Genomic DNA, 19093 nt, shown 5'->3' with positions numbered 1-19093 from the left:
AGCAGGCCATCGCAGTATTATTAGATGCCGAAAAGGCATTCGACTCCGTCGAATGTCCATATCTCTTCGCAACACTCACACAAATGGGTCTGGGGAAAACCTTTATCAGGATGGTCTCATTACTATACAATGACCCCCGCTCCTACATCACCCTCGGCTCTACCAGATCTCCCGGAGTTAAATTGGAACGGGGAACTAGGCAGGGATGCCCCCTGTCAGCCCTCATATTTGCCTTAATTATGGAACCACTTGCCTCCAAGCTAAGAACGCACCGAATCGATAGTGGCCTCACCCTGGGCCCACACAGACTGATCGTCTCCCTCTACGTGGATGACGTAATGCTGTTCATCAAAGATCCCCAAACAAATCTCAATCTGGTCATGCGCGAGGTGATCCGATTTAGCGGCATCTCTGGTCTCAAAATAAATCATTCCAAATCAGTAATATTCCCGCTAACAACAGCCACCCCTCAGTTCTGAGACGACCACAGATTTAAGTGGGAAAGCACTGGGGTTCGCTATCTCGGCATTCTCATGTCACTTAATCATGACGATATATTTAAAGATAACTATGGCCAAGTACTCCAATCCCTCCGTGAGCGTGTCCAGAGATGGAAGTCGCTTCCCCTAACACTATGGGGGAGGGTTTCACTGACTAAAATGATGATTCTCCCCAAACTTCTCTATCTGTTCACGAATATACCCCTAATACTCCCACGCTCATTCCTGCAGAAAATTAGAAGTCTCATTTTGGAACTAATCTGGGCGGGCAAACCGGCGAGAGTCGCCTACACAACACTGACGTTACCGGTGTCACACGGTGGCCTTGCACTTCCGGACATTGAAAAGTACTACTGGGCCGCTCAGGCTCAATTTCTTAGCCATTGGTATGCCTCTGAGTATGTCCGTCCACATGTGCAGGTTGAGCGCGCCCTGGCCTCCCCAGACTTCTTAACAGCTGTTATCTTCAGCAATCTCCCGGTCCCATATGGCACGCTGAATACAGTCCTATCCTCATACGCCATCTGGAGGAAAAACGCCCGTAATCACGGAATACAGATAAGATACTCCCCGCTACTACCTGTCAAGTTTATTCCCGGCATTCCCCTAACCAACGAAAAAGTTTTTCTGATCTGGCTAAATAAAACCAACATAAACTCTATGGGGGACCTGTTCCCAGACGGCGTGTTCATTACCCCACAACTGCTCAGGGAGAGGGGCGGCCCACTTCACTCGACATTTTCCTTTACTTCAGATTGTGTCATACCCTGCAGGCCCGCTTCCCAACATTCCCTAAACAACCACCAACGTGGACCCTGCTGCACAATGCGATCCAGGCCAAGGGAGAGGGAAGATTAGTGTCCATAATTTACAAATCATTGCTCGCTGACTCAACTGTGACCGCCGCTAAGGCGAAGCGCAGATGGGAAACGGCCTTTCATTCCACGATACCCGAAGACGACTGGACTTACATTCTCCGGCAAACCCAAAAAGTAGCTCTAAATACTCGCTACAAGCAGACCCATTTTAACTTCGTGCACCAAACATACTATACTCCCCAAAAGAAACGACATCACCACCCCGAGGCCTCAGACCAATGCGAAAGATGTGGCACCCCCTCCGCCGACTTCGTCCACCGCGCATGGCACTGTCCAGGTATAGCCCGATTCTGGTCCTCAGTTCTACAACACACGAGCGACATATTGGGCGAGGTGCTGGCCACTGACCCAACAGTCGCGCTCTTGGGTGTGACAAGACACCTGCAAACCCTGGTGCGGAAGCTGGCCTCTCTGCTCCTAGTACTCGCCCGTAGAAGGATAGCCCTGGCCTGGGGACGTGGCCCCCTTCCCTTGCTCGCCGCATGGAAGTAAGATATCCTTTACTGTCAAGACATGGACACTGAGTTCACACGGACCCTTCCCCTACATGCGCGACTACCTGACATTTGGGGTCCTTATATTCGATACTTACTCACTACCACCGATGTTGCACATTTCCAATCTCAGACCCAGCAATCACAACCCAGATAAAGATCCAGGTCCCACTATTCACACGAGTACCCATAGAGTGGACTTTCCGACAGAACAAATAGCCCGATGAACATGTGATCTGCAATTATCCGATGTGTATTGTGTGTGCTATGAACGTAACGTTTGGCTTTTTTTTTTCCTTTTTTTGTGTTAAGTAAACCTGTTGTCACAGGTGGTTCTTTGTATGCTTATGTTAAAACCTTAAAATAAAGTTTAAAAAAAAAAAAATCGACGACATATTCAACACAGACAAAGCTCCTCCACTGAAACAACACAGGTTATGGAATAGAATGGGCACCACCAAAAGGGACATGTTCGCACTAAATGTCCCCAAGTGCCACACTAGCCCACCCAAGATACACCAGCACAACCAAACAGAAATATACATTAGCAACATGGAGTGTGCATACATTAAACACTGCTCCAGACAGCTCACAACATATCTAAAATGTACACCCCATAGAGACCCCTATTTGTTCCGGGTATCACGTTGATTTGACGACAAGAGTTTTTTAATGAAAATATTGCATTGAAAAATCTCATCAAAATATACAAGGGGTACGGGGATAAATGGGGTACGGTAGGGCATGGGATAAAAACATAGTGAAGGAGGGGATTGCGGGGGATACCCCCCCAAATATAAAAATTCGATTTGTTTTTTCAAAGTAATTTTGTCCTTTTGACGACAAAATTCTTGTTGGCAAAGGGACATAGAACTATGTTCAAATCTGCACACATCAACGCTGTAACAAAGCAAACTTCTCCTGCTTCCCCTGCTACTGTGTTAGTCCCCTGCCCCACTCTCCTGCAGATGCGGGAGCTCCAAGAAACGGCAGAAGGTGCGCTACAGACGAGTCCATAATATAGAGTACGAGGGCATAGCGAAGAGTTATACTCATTCTCCTGTGGGTGGTTGTCTGGACGGCCCCATACACCCCAATAACTGACAGCAACAAAGGACCATGAACGCTGGTTCTGCCATAGTCAGTTCTCTATAATACGCTCTCTGTTGAAACTTTATATCAACCTATCAAGGCAAATGATATGGGGCTGAGGAAGGGCCGGCAAATCACTAATGCAATTTTAGGTGATGGCCTCAGGGGCCACTAAAAGAAGAGCATGGGGAGGGGCACCATTTTGTTCCTAAAATCATTTAATCTGCATAATTGTAAATTGGTCTTCATTTTTTACTAGTGTGAACTGAAAAACTTACAAGCAAACCAATGTTTGCAGTTAAATCACAGTGAGATTAAATTATTTGTCCAGAATCACACATTTAAATAGTGAAAATGGGATTTTATTTTAACCTGCTGTGCAATTTTACCACATACCTCCCAAGCTTTTCTTGGTACAAATATTTGAGATGCGGATGTCAGGACTACAATAATGCACTCTTAGAGAGTTTACTTGCAAAATACACACATTGCATAGTAAAGCAACCTGACAACACATACATCCTTACAGCAACATATTAAGCCAATTGCTGTATGGCTTCAGAGGCCACCATTTTGCTTTCTGCCTACTGTCCTTTTCTCTCCACCGCAGTTTCCTTTCATGGTTTTGGCTTTCTGTCTTTTCCCAGTCTTTACTTTCCAGTCTGCTGCCTCCCCTGCACAGATTACAGTTCCAGTCCGCTGTGCTCTTGCTTGTCTCTTGCTCCCTGTTTCCACTGCTTTCCTGATTTCTAAAAGCAGAGCCGTCTTTTGCTTTGTCACACATTTCTTGTGTTGTGGTCTGTACATTAATGCGAAGTCCTATTGTCTGTCTTGAACAATTAGTTATGTAGCCTTTCTGGGTTTTTTTCCAGGATTTTTCTCTGGGAGAGGGTGGGTTTGTTTTTTCGTGTTTTTCCTCCGTTGTGTTCACGTTAATCCTTTGCCCAGAGTTTGGCAGCTGGGTTCCCCAGCAGGCAAGCTTGTCCCCTTCGCCACGTTGCTGCGTGTTGCCCGCTGTACCATATGTGTTCACAGCGGACTGGTTTCTGTTTCAGGAGGCAGTCGCTCACCTGTTCCTGCTGGATCCATGCGGACTATTGTCGTGTGAGTACTGTGTCATTGTTTGTGCCTTAAGTACTAGACACGGCGGTCCACTGCTGCTACTCCTTCCCATGAGCATTCATAGTGATGTACTGCAGTAGTAGCTTTCTCACAGGAATACAGCTTGCCCAGCGACTATTCTGTGTGTGCCATAAGTGCAGTGGTGGAGCCATGGGGGGCAGGAAGCGCCGGCGCCACCGCCTCTTCCCCTCTGGTGCCCCGTGCCCTCCCAGACTCCCTCTGGCGCCCTATCATCCGCCCTCCCTGGCACCAAAAGCTGCCTGCTGACAGTTGAACTTTTTAACTGTCCGTTTTAAACTGTAAATTGGTGTACAATGGTTATTGTTATTGAACTATTAAGTGTATGTTTTTAAAAATTGTATATTGGGACATTTTTGTAAATATTTTAAAAACTAAACACAAATACATTTAAAAGCTGCTTCCGCTACTGCCTCAGTGGGAACCAATCATGCTTCCGTGCTCCGATCTACTAGATTAAAAAGGGAGGCCTGTTATCTGTAATAATGACTATGCAGCTCAGTGTGCTTCTCATGCACTGTGCCTTCACTCAGACCGTTTTGAAATGCAAACAAGATAAGACAATAAGACAATTAGACACCCTAAAATCTGTTTGTATTAATTGCGTTCCCTGCTCCTCAAAGTTCGCTGCTTCGGTGTTTACTCTCTACCACTGACTGCAGGACACTTTTTCTTATTCTCTCTTGTTTGTTTACTGTCTTCTCCTCAACTTTGGGCTGCCAGCTCCCCCTTGAGCCTCTGACAAGGCTGGAAAAGGGGTGTGTTTAGCTGCACCTGTCATACGAGGACTTTAGTAGGTCCCAACTAGCGAATTATGGCATGTTATGCTATGTTGATTTATTCCACGCACCGCTACCACCCGGGGCCTGTCCCCGGGCGCTCCGCAGGGAGTTTCCCCTCGGCATCTGATGGTGGTAGCTCGTCATATTGCACTGCAGGCGGCATTAGAAAAGGCTAGGCTTACTGGCGTTCTCAATGCCCTTTTATAATCTTTAGGTTTTGAATATTCATGATATACACTATACATGGCCTATTGATTAGCCAATCAGGTTTCTGGAAACACCACAAGGGTGTTCTAATGTTCATGATACACGCTACACATTTCCTATGATTAGACAATCAGGTTTCTGGAAACACCACTAGGGTGTTCTAATATTCATGATATACACTACACATTTCCTATTGATTAGCCAATCAGGTTTCTGGAAACACCACTAGGGTGTTCTAATATTCATGATATACACTGTACATTTCCTAACTATTAGCCAAACAGGTTTCTGGAAACACCACTAGGGTGTTCTAATATTCATGATATACACTACACAATTCCTATCGATTAGCCAATCAGGTTTCTGGAAACACCACTAGGGTGTTCTAATATTCATGATATACACTACACATTTCCTATCGATTAGCCAAACAGGTTTCTGGAAACACCACTAGGGTGTTCTAATATTCATGATATACACTGTACATTTCCTAACTATTAGCCAAACAGGTTTCTGGAAACACCACTAGCGTGTTCTAATATTCATGATATACACTGTACATTTCCTAACTATTAGCCAAACAGGTTTCTGGAAACACCACTAGGGTGTTCTAATATTCATGATATACACTGTACATTTCCTAACTATTAGCCAATCAGGTTTCTGGAAACACCACTAGGGTGTTCTAATATTCATGATATACACTACACATTTCCTATCGATTAGCCAATCAGGTTTCTGGAAACACCACTAGGGTGTTCTAATATTCATGATATACACTGTACATTTCCTAACTATTAGCCAAACAGGCTTCTGGAAACACCACTAGGGTGTTCTAATATTCATGATATACACTGTACATTTCCTAACTATTAGCCAATCAGGTTTCTGGAAACACCACTAGGGTGTTCTAATGTTCATGATACACGCTACACATTTCCTATGATTAGCCAATCAGGTTTCTGGAAACGCCACTAGGGTGTTCTAATGTTCATGATATACACTACACAATTCCTATCAATTAGCCAATCAGGTTTCTGGAAACACCACTACGGTGTTCTAATATTCATGATATACACTGTACATTTCCTAACTATTAGCCAAACAGGTTTCTGGAAACACCACTAGGGTGTTCTAATATTCATGATATACACTGTACATTTCCTAACTATTAGCCAATCAGGTTTCTGGAAACACCACTAGGGTGTTCTAATATTCATGATCTACACTACACAATTCTTATCGATTAGCCAATCAGGTTTCTGGAAACCCACTAACCAGGGTGTGCTAATATTCATGATATACACTAAAAATGTTCTAACCATTAGCCAATCAGGTTTCTGGAAACACCACTACGGTGTTCTAATATTCATGATATACACTGTACATTTCCTAACTATTAGCCAAACAGGTTTCTGGAAACACCACTAGGGTGTTCTAATATTCATGATATACACTGTACATTTCCTAACTATTAGCCAATCAGGTTTCTGGAAACACCACTAGGGTGTTCTAATATTCATGATATACACTGTACATTTCCTATCGATTAGCCAAACAGGTTTCTGGAAACACCACTAGGGTGTTCTAATATTCATGATATACACTGTACATTTCCTAACTATTAGCCAATCAGGTTTCTGGAAACACCACAAGGGTGTTCTAATATTCATGATATACACTACACATTTCCTATCGATTAGCCAATCAGGTTTCTGGAAACACCACTAGGGTGTTCTAATGTTCATGATATACACTACACAATTCCTATCAATTAGCCAATCAGGTCTCTGGAAACCCACTAACCAGGGTGTGCTAATATTCATGATATACACTGCACATTTCCTAACCACTAGCCAATCAGGTTTCTGGAAACACCACTATGGTGTTCTAATATTCATGATATACACTGTACATTTCCTAACTATTAGCCAAACAGGTTTCTGGAAACACCACTAGGGTGTTCTAATATTCATGATATACACTGTACATTTCCTAACTATTAGCCAATCAGGTTTCTGGAAACACCACTAGGGTGTTCTAATATTCATGATCTACACTACACAATTCTTATCGATTAGCCAATCAGGTTTCTGGAAACCCACTAACCAGGGTGTGCTAATATTCATGATATACACTAAAAATGTTCTAACCATTAGCCAATCAGGTTTCTGGAAACACCACTACGGTGTTCTAATATTCATGATATACACTGTACACTGTACATTTCCTAACTATTAGCCAATCAGGTTTCTGGAAACACCACTAGGGTGTTCTAATATTCATGATATACACTGTACATTTCCTATCGATTAGCCAAACAGGTTTCTGGAAACACCACTAGGGTGTTCTAATATTCATGATATACACTGTACATTTCCTAACTATTAGCCAATCAGGTTTCTGGAAACACCACAAGGGTGTTCTAATATTCATGATATACACTACACATTTCCTATCGATTAGCCAATCAGGTTTCTGGAAACACCACTAGGGTGTTCTAATGTTCATGATATACACTACACAATTCCTATCAATTAGCCAATCAGGTCTCTGGAAACCCACTAACCAGGGTGTGCTAATATTCATGATATACACTGCACATTTCCTAACCACTAGCCAATCAGGTTTCTGGAAACACCACTATGGTGTTCTAATATTCATGATATACACTGTACATTTCCTAACTATTAGCCAAACAGGTTTCTGGAAACACCACTAGGGTGTTCTAATATTCATGATATACACTGTACATTTCCTAACTATTAGCCAATCAGGTTTCTGGAAACACCACTAGGGTGTTCTAATATTCATGATCTACACTACACAATTCTTATCGATTAGCCAATCAGGTTTCTGGAAACCCACTAACCAGGGTGTGCTAATATTCATGATATACACTAAAAATGTTCTAACCATTAGCCAATCAGGTTTCTGGAAACACCACTACGGTGTTCTAATATTCATGATATACACTGTACACTGTACATTTCCTAACTATTAGCCAATCAGGTTTCTGGAAACACCACTACGGTGTTCTAATATTAATAACATTTCCTATCAACTGTGTAGAAAACACAAATACGGTATGTCTTCCATGGCCATTCCAGTGCTTTCTAACAGGTCATTGAATGCAGAAGCATTGGAAGCAGTGGAGGTGATGATCTGTGCATCCCCTAGACTTCTTTCCCTCCCTTCTCAGCAAAGGAACAGCTATTGCTGACCCAATGGTCACCAAGCTAGGATTTATTTTTTGATAAATGAAGCAAGTACTCTGAAAGGAATTGGGGTCGTGTGTCGGTCACTCATTGGATGACGTGCTAACTTGCAGGTAATTTAATGTACAGAGAGAGCACAGCAGAGTGCCACTGAACTACTTGTTTTTGTGTCATGAATCATTGGTTGCATGTAAAGAGTACATAGGCCTGTGACATCCTGTTTATACCTGTGTGAGCCAGAGGTCACCAGGCTGCTGCCCAGAAAGTCCCAGGTGGACCCTCGGCTTTCTAACGTTTAGTGACTGCATGCGAGCCAGTGGGAATGCAATGGGTCCGTTATCAGTGCGTAAGGAATGAAGCTGGCAATTTAGCGGAAAGCCCTGCTTCTGCTTCAGAACGATTAGTCATGTCATTATTGTGGACGTCTAACTTCTTTGTACGGGTTACGCCACATTTGCGTCCACTACCTTCTAAATGTGCCATATGTCTGTTAACTATTGTATGAATATTCCCAACGCGTGCTGCTTCCACACTGAGAAGGCGGCTTACTGGAACTGTGAAACGCTTTCGAACCGAGCGTTATATATACATGTGCTTGACTGTCCTGTTTAGAGGTTGTTGTTTTTTTGCTAACAGACACATGGTTGCAAATATGAAGAAAATATGTACTTTTCCAAAAAGCAATTCGAGAGTATTTTCCCGAAGATTTAAATGAACTTGTTCGTTGTTCTTAATCAGTGCAATCATTGGCGGCCTCATCCAGGTCATTTACATAATCCCCAAGACGCAGTGGGAAAAAACGTGTTGAAACTTAAAATCGCATCTACAAAGGTTTTCCCGCTACATTTTGCTAAAGGTGTAAAGGCCTCGTAATATTAACGAGGAGCCGTTTGCAATGATTCCTGTGGCAGGTGCTAGAAACAGCCACATCCATGTGTTTGCAGGGAGGGGCGGGGGGGGGGGTGAGAATGAAAGGTGGGATCTCTTCCTGCCCCCGCCCTTGCTGCAAAAACAAGGAAAAGCCCCCAGTAAAACACCTGATTCAAGGAGCATTGTTCAATGGGATTGCGCCATTATGAAACGCTTTTCTGAATCAGCCCCTTGGTTTCCGCCCGTCTTTCTCACCCTTTTCAACGTTCCCGCAGACTTACAAACGAGCTCCTTTCTGTCGCAATTTCAAGAGTGCGGCTTGCAACCTTGCCTTTGAGCTTCTGTTTAATAATAATCTGAGAACATTAACAATTAAATATCTGCAAACAGAGCCATGGAATTGCCTTTTCGACGGTATTTAATCCATGAATACCAGGGGCTCCCTGCGCATCTGTCATGAGTCGGCCCTACAGCAGGAGCGTGCTGTGTGCTGGAGGTTAGGCGGTTTTACCTACTGTTTGCTGTGACTTAAAGCTCCTCCCACGGCTCGTGCAGGGTCACGTGTTGGTGGCACCTGGTACACCATGTGATGGTCCCAATAAAAGGGGCACAGGGCATCCCACTGCGAAGACCCTGTGAAACTCACTGCGAAGACCCTGTGAAACCAGCTCTACTGTGACAAGACCACACAGACCAAGAAGAAAACAAACCCACGACTACATACTCAACCTGAGAAGATGGAGTAATGAGGCTCAAGCCTCGGTATCCAAAAATCACCGCTGATGGATAAAAATCTATCAGCAAGAAGAAGAACAAGCGCCGTGCGCCCGTTATCACACAAACTCACTGGCTCCTGTGTGTGTGTGTGTCATGCGGGGTGCCGTCCCTAACCGGCTCCATAACAACTGGCGATGAGGATGGGATAACCCGTGTGCAGTACCCAATGCTAGAGCACGCCAACGTGAGCGCCTGCCATGCGGAGCTCGCGTCTCCCGTCGGGTCCTTCCTCAACGGTACAGCGCCTGGCAAGGCCCCGTGTTGAGCGGGTGCCGGTGTCTGGAGTTCCCAGAGTGGGCTGGTGCAAGGACATGCCATGTGCTGTGGCAGTGGCGGGGCCATAAAGGCCACATTTCCGCAAATGCTCAGAGAGGACTAAGTAAATATGTACATTTGATGCTGTGAGCCCGCATATTATTGATGTGCTTAAAGTGGTCCCAGTAGTTGGGTGTTAGTGAAGCTGCGATCCCACACATTGTTTGTATGCTTAAAAGCGATCCAGTAACGGATCACGGTGTCGTCCACTGGGGGGAGTTCCCACTTGCCCTGTTTAACAAAGTTTCCCTTAGGATGTGTTTAACACCCTATGATCCACTGACCGACTGGAATGCGTCTATAATTATACATGTTTAACTGAACGATTTGCTATGTAGGTGTTAGGAGATGTATTGAATGTTGCATCATGGCAGTGCTTTAATGTTATATATCCTTGGCATGGGATGTTGTGACTTAAAGCCCCTCCAAGGGCTCGTGCGGAGTCACGCGTTGGTGGCTCCTGGTACACCATGTGATGGTCCCAATAAAAGGGGTGCACGGCTTCCTGTGCGCCCGTTATCAAACCAACTCACTGGCTCCTGTGTCATGCATGCATGCAGGAGGGGTACCGGCCCTACCCGGCCCCATAACCCTGCTCTTGCATGTCCGTCTGCTCTGTGTACATGCGCCGGTTAGAAAATGGCGTCAGCACTAGTCTACACCATGGATGGGACAAGGAGCGGAAAAAGAAGGGATCGGTCCCAATCCCTGACTCCTTCTTGGCGTAGCATACGTTAGTTCCTTGAGCATGCAATCCCACCCACCCCCGCAGCTAGCAGCATGCAGCGCAACAGAAGGGACTCATCAACCTGCAGGATTTTTGGAATCTGTCGCGAAGAGTTTTCGGGACCACTTCTTTTTTCTCATTTTCCCCTTGAAATGTGGGTTCCGAGTAGATGGGCCGGTTCACAATGTACTGGTTGTAGTCCGGACTTGGGAGATCCATTGTTGCGGTGGAAACCTGTAACAGAGCAAGCAAACAGGTGAAAGCCCAGAACCTCCGCCAGGCACTTGCCGCTTGGCATTTCGAAAGGAAAGTGAGGGCAGGGCAGAGTACATGAGTTTCATAAAGTACATCACTACATCATTTGCATTCAGAAAGGGGTTGCAGCTATGAATCACTGTTTAGTTTGAAAGTCTTTGCTGGTGTATCACAGGCACTGAGTAAACTGTGAACACTTATTGTTAGAAAATGTTACAACTCTTTGGTACAGATCCTGCTCTTCTCTCACTAACCCAGTGGGGATGACAGGACACCAAACCCAACGTGGGACTGAAACTGGCCACAAAAACCTTTCTGACCACAAAGGCATAAGCAAGGGTGTTGTTGCCACCCACGCCACTCTTTAGATGCTAACAGAAAGCAGTGGAGTAAAACAAAAGGAAGGGGCACCGAACGAAGCGCAGTGAGGTCCCTGAGAGTCTCATCATCTAGACCAAATAAAAGGCAGTGGGCCAGCCTAGGGACCTGTGAGCAAGGGGAGATCCCTTGCACTGCAGGATGGTCCGCTACACCCCTCCTGACAGTGAGTTGTTGAGGCCTTCCCTCCTAACTAGATAATGGAGACTGTGGCACTGGTGGGGGCTTCCTGGATGTATCCCAGAGAGCACCGCAAGAGAGATTGGCACTCCTCCCTAAAACCTTGCCCTGACCAAAACGAACATTGTAGGGTTGGGTGAGTGCAGCAAGTACCAAGGGTTACGGCGTACGATGAAGTGGAGGTGGCAAAATCATCTGGGAATTCAGAGCTATGCATTTTGGCATAGGGAAAAGGAGATTAGAAGGGTGAAGCGTGAAGGGTATGCTTCTATGCGAAGTATTGGGTGCAACAAGTGATATGTCCTAGTATTTGATGCCACAGTGAGTCGTATTATCTTTTTTTGTGAGGGACACATGATAACATGAGAAAGGCCCCAAATTAGGGGCAACTCAAAACTAATATTTGAGCCCGGAGTTAGTGGTTCCAGAAGATACCTCAATGCTGGCCTTAACATTTGGTAACCTGTGTAGCAAGAACAAGACTGAGGCCACTAATGTGTTATTGTAAGAAGCTGCCTACCCCAATCCAATTGTGCATGTGTGTTGGCAGGGATGGGGAACTCAGAAACTAACCATCAGCGCACCATTAGGCTTCCTTCTAGGGAATTGAACAGTCTGAGTTGTTCGTTCTAAAGGCAGTGAAAGGGTTAAAGTAAGGATTCTTTTGAAATGCATTAGTAGGGGGACATCATTTAAAGCGGCAATGAAGCTCGATTACCTGATTCAAGTTCCTTCTGTTGCGAGCAAGAATGTGTAGATGAGTTGGGCTAGCAAGACGGCTTCGACGTTGTGCCTGTATCGTTTAGGTGGAGCTGAAGATGTACCCCATGTTCTCCTTGCGTGGCCTGATGTTACACGAGCAAGGAGGCAAATGTTGAAACCTGTATTAGGAGAAGCAGGAATTAGAACAAGCTTGTCATCTCCATGCTGAAAAGACAATTGCCACAATGTGCACTGGCGAGGACGCCAGGAATCCCAACCAAAAATGTTGCCGGATATTGTAGGCTGAGTAGCTCCATGATAGTGATGTTTAAATCCCAAACAGGAAGACGGGGCGTCGCACAACACACTTCATAGGAGTGTGGAGCTTTATTTGACCACGTCAGCTTTTTTAAAGTTTTTTTATTTTTGATTGTGTCTTAGCCAAAACAAAATCTTGACTTTTTACGCATTCCTTTATACAAAATGTCAAAGCAAACTGCTGATAATTAGTCAATGAAATCGTATAAAATATATATCTCATTCAGTATTAAAATAAATAAAAACTCAGATGAGAATCAAAACGATGAGAAGAGAATGAAAACAGAAGGAAAGATCACAGGACCAAACCACTTCAGAAAGAGAACAGATATCAAACACTTTCAAGTTTCTTATTTTACATTTACATTTACATTTGACCACATCAACGTGTTTCGTGCTCCTGGCGCTTTCTCAAGAACTTTCTGTTTGGGATTTTAAGATATACACACATCCCGCCAGGCATGTGACAGCAGGCACCCAGACAGCTTGCCCTGCTTGAAATTGGAGTGTACGTCTGCGCAGGTCCTTGCCATGGGAGATCCTTTCCTTTTGCGAAAGTGATATTTTTAATCTAAAATCCTCATAATTTCACCGTTTGGTGCGTAACAAATTGATAGTGGTGCTATTGTGTAATAGGTAAGAGTAATGCTGTATTTTATGCCTTGAAATGGCATACTGGCACACACATTACGAGCTTTCTAGACCCGTCATTTGATTTTCAGTAACTATCCCTAATCCTAAGAACAATGAAACAATACAGTCTGTTAAAACCACAACATAACTGAATAAGGACTCTGTTGTCACCCCCCTCTTTCCAGTGTGAAACAGCCTGGTGTGGTGTGTAGTTCCTGTAGCGACACTGATGTGCGTTGATGTTTAACATTCCATACAATATCTACCTGACGAGTTGCAAAGATACAGTCTACACTGGGGTCCTCAAGTCTACGGCACTAGTCAATCCTCCTGACCTCATGACTTACTGCGGAAAAACTCCTTGAGGGCAACGACACCTGGTCAGTGCATTACAACTATAAGGCTCCTTGCCAAAGGTCTCCTCCAAGTCTGGTCTTACAGAGCCGCAACCACGCCAGGTGTGCAGGATTACCACTGAACATGCACACAATTCACATGTGGATATACTGTATTCAAATGTACTTCATCCCTGAAAACCTGTAGTGGATTTCACTCTTTGGGGGCGGACTTCGATTACCACTCATCTATGCTGTATATTGCATCATATAAAAGTTGACATCAAATCGCATGACAATGTCACTCATCAAAACTGAGACCCACCAACTTTACCTTTCCATGTCCTCTCCAGTAAGCAACTAACATACCAATTTGGGAACATACCAATTTGGGATTAGTTCAATTGCTGAAAAATATTTTCAGTCCTTCAATGCAAATTACCCTCATCTCTCTTCTGGTTAGCTCTGTTACAGAACAGCGTATAGGCTCAACAACCAATCAGCCGAACCCATCATCTGTGCACATGTGAGTATACCATATACATATGAGTGGGGTGATGTAACAAGTGCACACTACGACTGAGTCTCTTGGTGCAGCGCCAAACCAAACAAGTGCCAAACAGGGAGGAGAAACATTCATTTTGTATCAGAGTAATATCACGAAAACCGTTCACTAATGCTTTGCACTGCCCTTTGCACTGATCCTTTGGCAAATAGGCATTGAGTCAAGGCATTTTGTCACAAGAGCAATTACGCTGCAAATACGATGCACAGCTACACCACGCCAGTGCCTATTTTCTGGGACACAGGTCAGCTGCGCTCCTCGTTTATTACGAAACGGAGTCGAGAGAATAGCTCGGTTATCCAACGCGGTCGCCTCGGATAAAAGACGACGCAGAGCAACATAGGTTCGATCCCGGGTCCGCGCTTAAAAAGCGCAGTATATACATTTTAAAATAGAATGAATGTTGCTCTTGGGCTGATGGAGCAAAAGTCTGTCGGTACTCTTTAGGACTCCTCGAGTGGTATGAAATAAGGATTTGGCATCAAGCCTATTCCTTCTCCCCATTTGGATAAGTGACGCAGTATTCATTTGCTCTGTTCCTCATTAAGTAAACAGCACAATGAGCGAAACATCAGCTTTCTGCATTTACATGATTCCTCGGTTGGAAACTTGACTTAATGTGGCCCTTTGCTAAGTCTGGAGCAGACCATTGCTTCATTCCCATTTGCACAGCAGGCAAACATGGACAAAACGCGTTTCCTTTATTTTTGCTATAGTGCCAAAATACTCATATAACGCGGACTGGAGAATCCATGTCCCAATACAAAAAGAAGCAAAATGGGAGAACGTTCATCATTTTTATTGATCTTGAACTGGTGCAAACTTGAGGTATTATACCCCAAAACAACTGATGACGCACCTGCTCTTTATTGCAAGTAAAATAAATAATTGCTTGCTTGGGGGGGGGGGGCGTTGATTAAAGAATATTATAAGACGTGGCTCTAGCTTGCCCCTTTTTATAAGTGAACACATTTAGAATACATATAAACAGAAATACACAAGACGGCGTTTACACCCCCAGAGGCGTTCTAGTCACGCAATTTGAATAAACATGGGCAGCTACTGATACATGCGACAAACTTACTTGGACCGTTATCCTTTCGTCACTCAAAACACGCGGCACACCGGAGAAAGTAAAACATGCATTTGTGTCTCCCACAGGCTACACACAAACACCACGATTTGCAACATCGACGCGTCCGTACCTGCCAAGAGCCGAGCCGCCACACACTTGAAAGGCAAACTTTCCGTGCAGAGGGTATATATACTGCAGGCGGCTGCTGCTGCCACATCTATTTATGGGGAAACAAAGACGACGAGCTCCAGTTTGAGTGGGAACGTACCTGCCGAGCGGGCCACAACCCCAGCTCGCAGACAACACGCACACAGAGTACGTTCTCTCGCCCGCCTCCTGTTCTCAGGGGCACCCTGTAGGCGAGTTTTTATCACTGCGTATCCCAAAAAGAACGGACTCGGCTGACACGCAGAGTAGGCCGCAGCAACAGGCCAATACGCGTCCATTTTGAGAGTTGTGTTTTTCACCACATCACCGCCGAATATGGCATATTGAAACTTGCGGCAGAGAGCGTCCCCAAATCCTCAATAATACTTCCACGCAAATTTCCACTGTACATACAAGTCCTCAATCACAAAGATGAACATGGGAACAACATGAGATTTCTCTGAGCATGCACCTGACCCTTATACCCGAACGACAAACTCCAGGAGGAAATCTCGAGAGGCCTGGAATCACCTCTGAGGGGCTCACGTGCACATGTGGGTAACACTACATTCCTGCAGTGCATCTAAGAAATACTTCGTGCATCACCAGATCGGCTCCAAGTTTTAGGTTTTGTGACTCTGGTTCAAAGGAGCAGGGGCACACCTGAAATGCTCGCGAGCCTCTCCTTCTTTCCAGTGCAAATCTTTCTGAATCATGAACACACCTGTATTCTCATAATGTTGGGTGACAGTATGGAGCCCCCTGTTATGCATCCCGTTACTAGTTTAATGTGATTTCAGCAGCAAGAGAAACCTTCCAGTCCCTATTGCAGCCTTTTTACTCCTCCAATCACAGTGTGTCTGTCTCTACGGAAGGCTGCACTTCCCACAAAATGTCCTCTTTACTTGCTCTTGATCTATTCCACAGCATGAGTAATGACTAACCCGCCTACTCAGCCGCGCTCTACTATCAAACCAGTCATAAAGGTGAAACAGACACAGCCTGACTGAATGCCCAATCCAGGTTTTATAAAGGTTCTATAAAAATATATATAGTTTTAATAAAACGCAAACAAACTAATCAGCAAACCCAAGGAAACCCCAGCCCTTTAAAAACACAGAGAATGCAGACTTTTGTGAAAAGGGCACTCTTGGTAGATGGACGGGGTTCAGGCACAACAATGGCACAATGTCACTATTCAAAGGATATGCTTTAAAGAACAAGTTAGAGAAGGAGACCTTAAAATTCACTATGGTCCCAAAAAGTGGATCAGTTAGACAGGGCTTCGGCCCAGAAACTTATGATCTTGCCTTTGGGGCTCAACAGCATTAAGAAAGGCTTTTCAGCATTACGTCGTGAGCCTAGGTGCTTTTGGCACCTGACCAGTGTCGAGTCGGGGAGCGGCAACGCTCAGGCGATGTCGAGTCAGCGGTGCTGGAAAACTCAATGGCTTCAGGTGGAGTGGAGCTGAGACTGGCCTTCTGGTGAGCTGGTTCAGCCAGCGGCATTGATTTGGAGCTCAAAGCAGCTAGTGACCAGGCATCAGGATTGAGTTAGGGACACTAGAAAACGTGGTGTGTTTCAGATGCAGAGATGGCAGAGCTTCGATTCAGAATCGAGGAAAACTCAGAGATCCAGAGGTGGTTGGGCATCGAGGTTGGAGAAGACTCTGGTGGTCCCTGTGCAGCAGCTAGGATGGTGTACCAGTTGCCCAACCCAGTGTTGATGTGATTCATAGATGAAGGAAGAGCCAGCGGTCACTGCCTTGGTTCTATGGTGGCTGGGAGTCTCAATCGTGTAGCTTCAGGGCAAGGTGAGTCCTTCTGCACTCCCACCACTGGAAGTTTGGCTTGCACCAATATAGAATCAGTCATCTTCAGTGAACAGGAGCCTGGTTCCAGTGCAGCCTATATAGAGGCCTTGGTCCAACAGCAGTTGCCCCTACTATTCCCTGGAGATGGCTAGATGGATGCTTTCTTTCTTCATCTCCCTGGCAGAGGACTTTGTATTGTATTGTGTGGCACTTATTGAGTGTGACATTCACCCGGAGGCATCTTGGCGCTTCTAGCAGAACGTTGGACAGAGGAAGATTTAGAAGAGGTAAGTTTTCAGGGCATGACAGAAAGCCACATTGGTGACTGTGGCTCTGAGGGGGTGCAGCAGGATATTCCAAAGGCCTGTGGACACCACTGAGAAAGAGCGCCCCCCAATCCGACTGTATTTCACCAAAGGAATGGGCAGGAGACAGGGGTCAGCAGATCGCAGTGCGCAACAGGGCACATACAGCTGACATTTAGCCTGTAAATACTCAGCTCCTTGGCCGTAAAAGGCACAGTGTACCAAACAAAGAGTTTTGAAGCGGATGCATTTGGCTACATGGAGCCATTGAAGTGTCTGGAAAATCAGAGAGATATGGAAGCAGAAGGGGGTGGAAGTGGCCAGCCGTGCAGCAGAATTTTAGAGGACTTGAAGGCTCTGCATAACATAGGCAGGTTGGCAAGAAATAAAGAGTTACAGTAGTCAATCGAGGAGGTGATGAGAGCAGACACTACCGGGGAATAAAGATGGGGCTGGATGTAAGGAAGAATGCGACGAAGAAGTTGCAGCTGAAAATATCCCTGCTGACAGACTGTGCTAACCTACGGCTCCATAGAGAGGGAGGAGGAAAGTTTTACCCCAAGATCTTTAACAATATGAACAGTTGAGGGAAAAGGACCAAGACAGGGAGGCCAGAAATCAGTGGTCCAGAAAGAGGATGCCAAGGGGGGGCCCACCACCAACACCTCAGTCGCCATTCAACTTGAGCCAGTTGTTATGCATCCATTCCCCCATGGCCTCTAGACCGATATGGTACATGGCAGCCAACTCAGCAATGTAAAGATCAAGACGGATCAGGATCTGTGTGTCGTCTGCATACGAATAGCCAGAGGAAGCCATAGGAGAAGATAAGCTTGGTCAGAGGTTGAATGTAGGCATTGAATTAGACCAGGTAGATGGCGGACCCTTGAGGGACACCACAGGAGAAGATAAGCTTGGTCATAGGTTGAATGTAGGCGTTGAATTAGACTAGGGAGACGGCGGACCCTTGAGGGACACCGTAGGTGAGGTCAGCTGCCTTAGAGAGAAAAGGAGAGAGAGAGAGAGAGAGAGGGTTTGGCGACGGTCCGATAGAAAACAAGAGACCTAAACCAGGACGGTATCCGAGAGGCCAGCCACAGCCAGGCGATCAAGGAGGACTGCATGATCAATGGTGTCAAAGGATTTGGGTTAGACTGCATCCATAACAGAGGTCCAGAGATGAATCAGAGAATGAAGAGGTCCCATCTCCTTTTAAAGGCAGAACTTTGCAGGGATTCAACCAAAGCAATGCCTGTTGGAAGGGGTCAAATCCAGGTTGTTTTAACAAGTGCTCTTTGCATTATCACCTCACACCCACAGTACCTTGACTGCAGTACATGGAGTCGACAGGAAGAAGAAAAGAGCCCTAACTGAAATTAAAATGTTG

The 19093-nt window shown here is 45.3% G+C and overlaps 1 protein-coding gene across 1 annotated transcript in view; it reads right to left on the bottom strand.

Annotated features, from left to right (window-relative positions):
• The window catches only part of SLC26A4 (solute carrier family 26 member 4), a 184955-nt gene extending 169310 nt beyond the window's left edge, over nt 1–15645 (bottom strand). The window contains exons 1-3 of the mRNA XM_069629147.1: nt 15572–15645; nt 12532–12694; nt 11083–11234 (exon numbers count right to left, since the gene is read on the bottom strand). Of these exons, the coding sequence (XP_069485248.1) occupies nt 11083–11219 (137 nt within the window). The 5' untranslated portion in view covers nt 11220–11234; nt 12532–12694; nt 15572–15645. The remainder of the gene's footprint in view (nt 1–11082; nt 11235–12531; nt 12695–15571) is intronic.
• Nucleotides 15646–19093: the final 3448 nt, after the last annotated feature.

Source organism: Ambystoma mexicanum, chromosome 12 (assembly GCF_040938575.1).
Source record: "Ambystoma mexicanum isolate Mex_15411 chromosome 12, UKY_AmexF1_1, whole genome shotgun sequence".
Taxonomy (NCBI): domain Eukaryota; kingdom Metazoa; phylum Chordata; class Amphibia; order Caudata; family Ambystomatidae; genus Ambystoma; species Ambystoma mexicanum.
The sequence above is the reverse complement of the archived record's forward strand: the minus strand, read 5'-3'. Positions and strand labels throughout refer to the sequence as shown.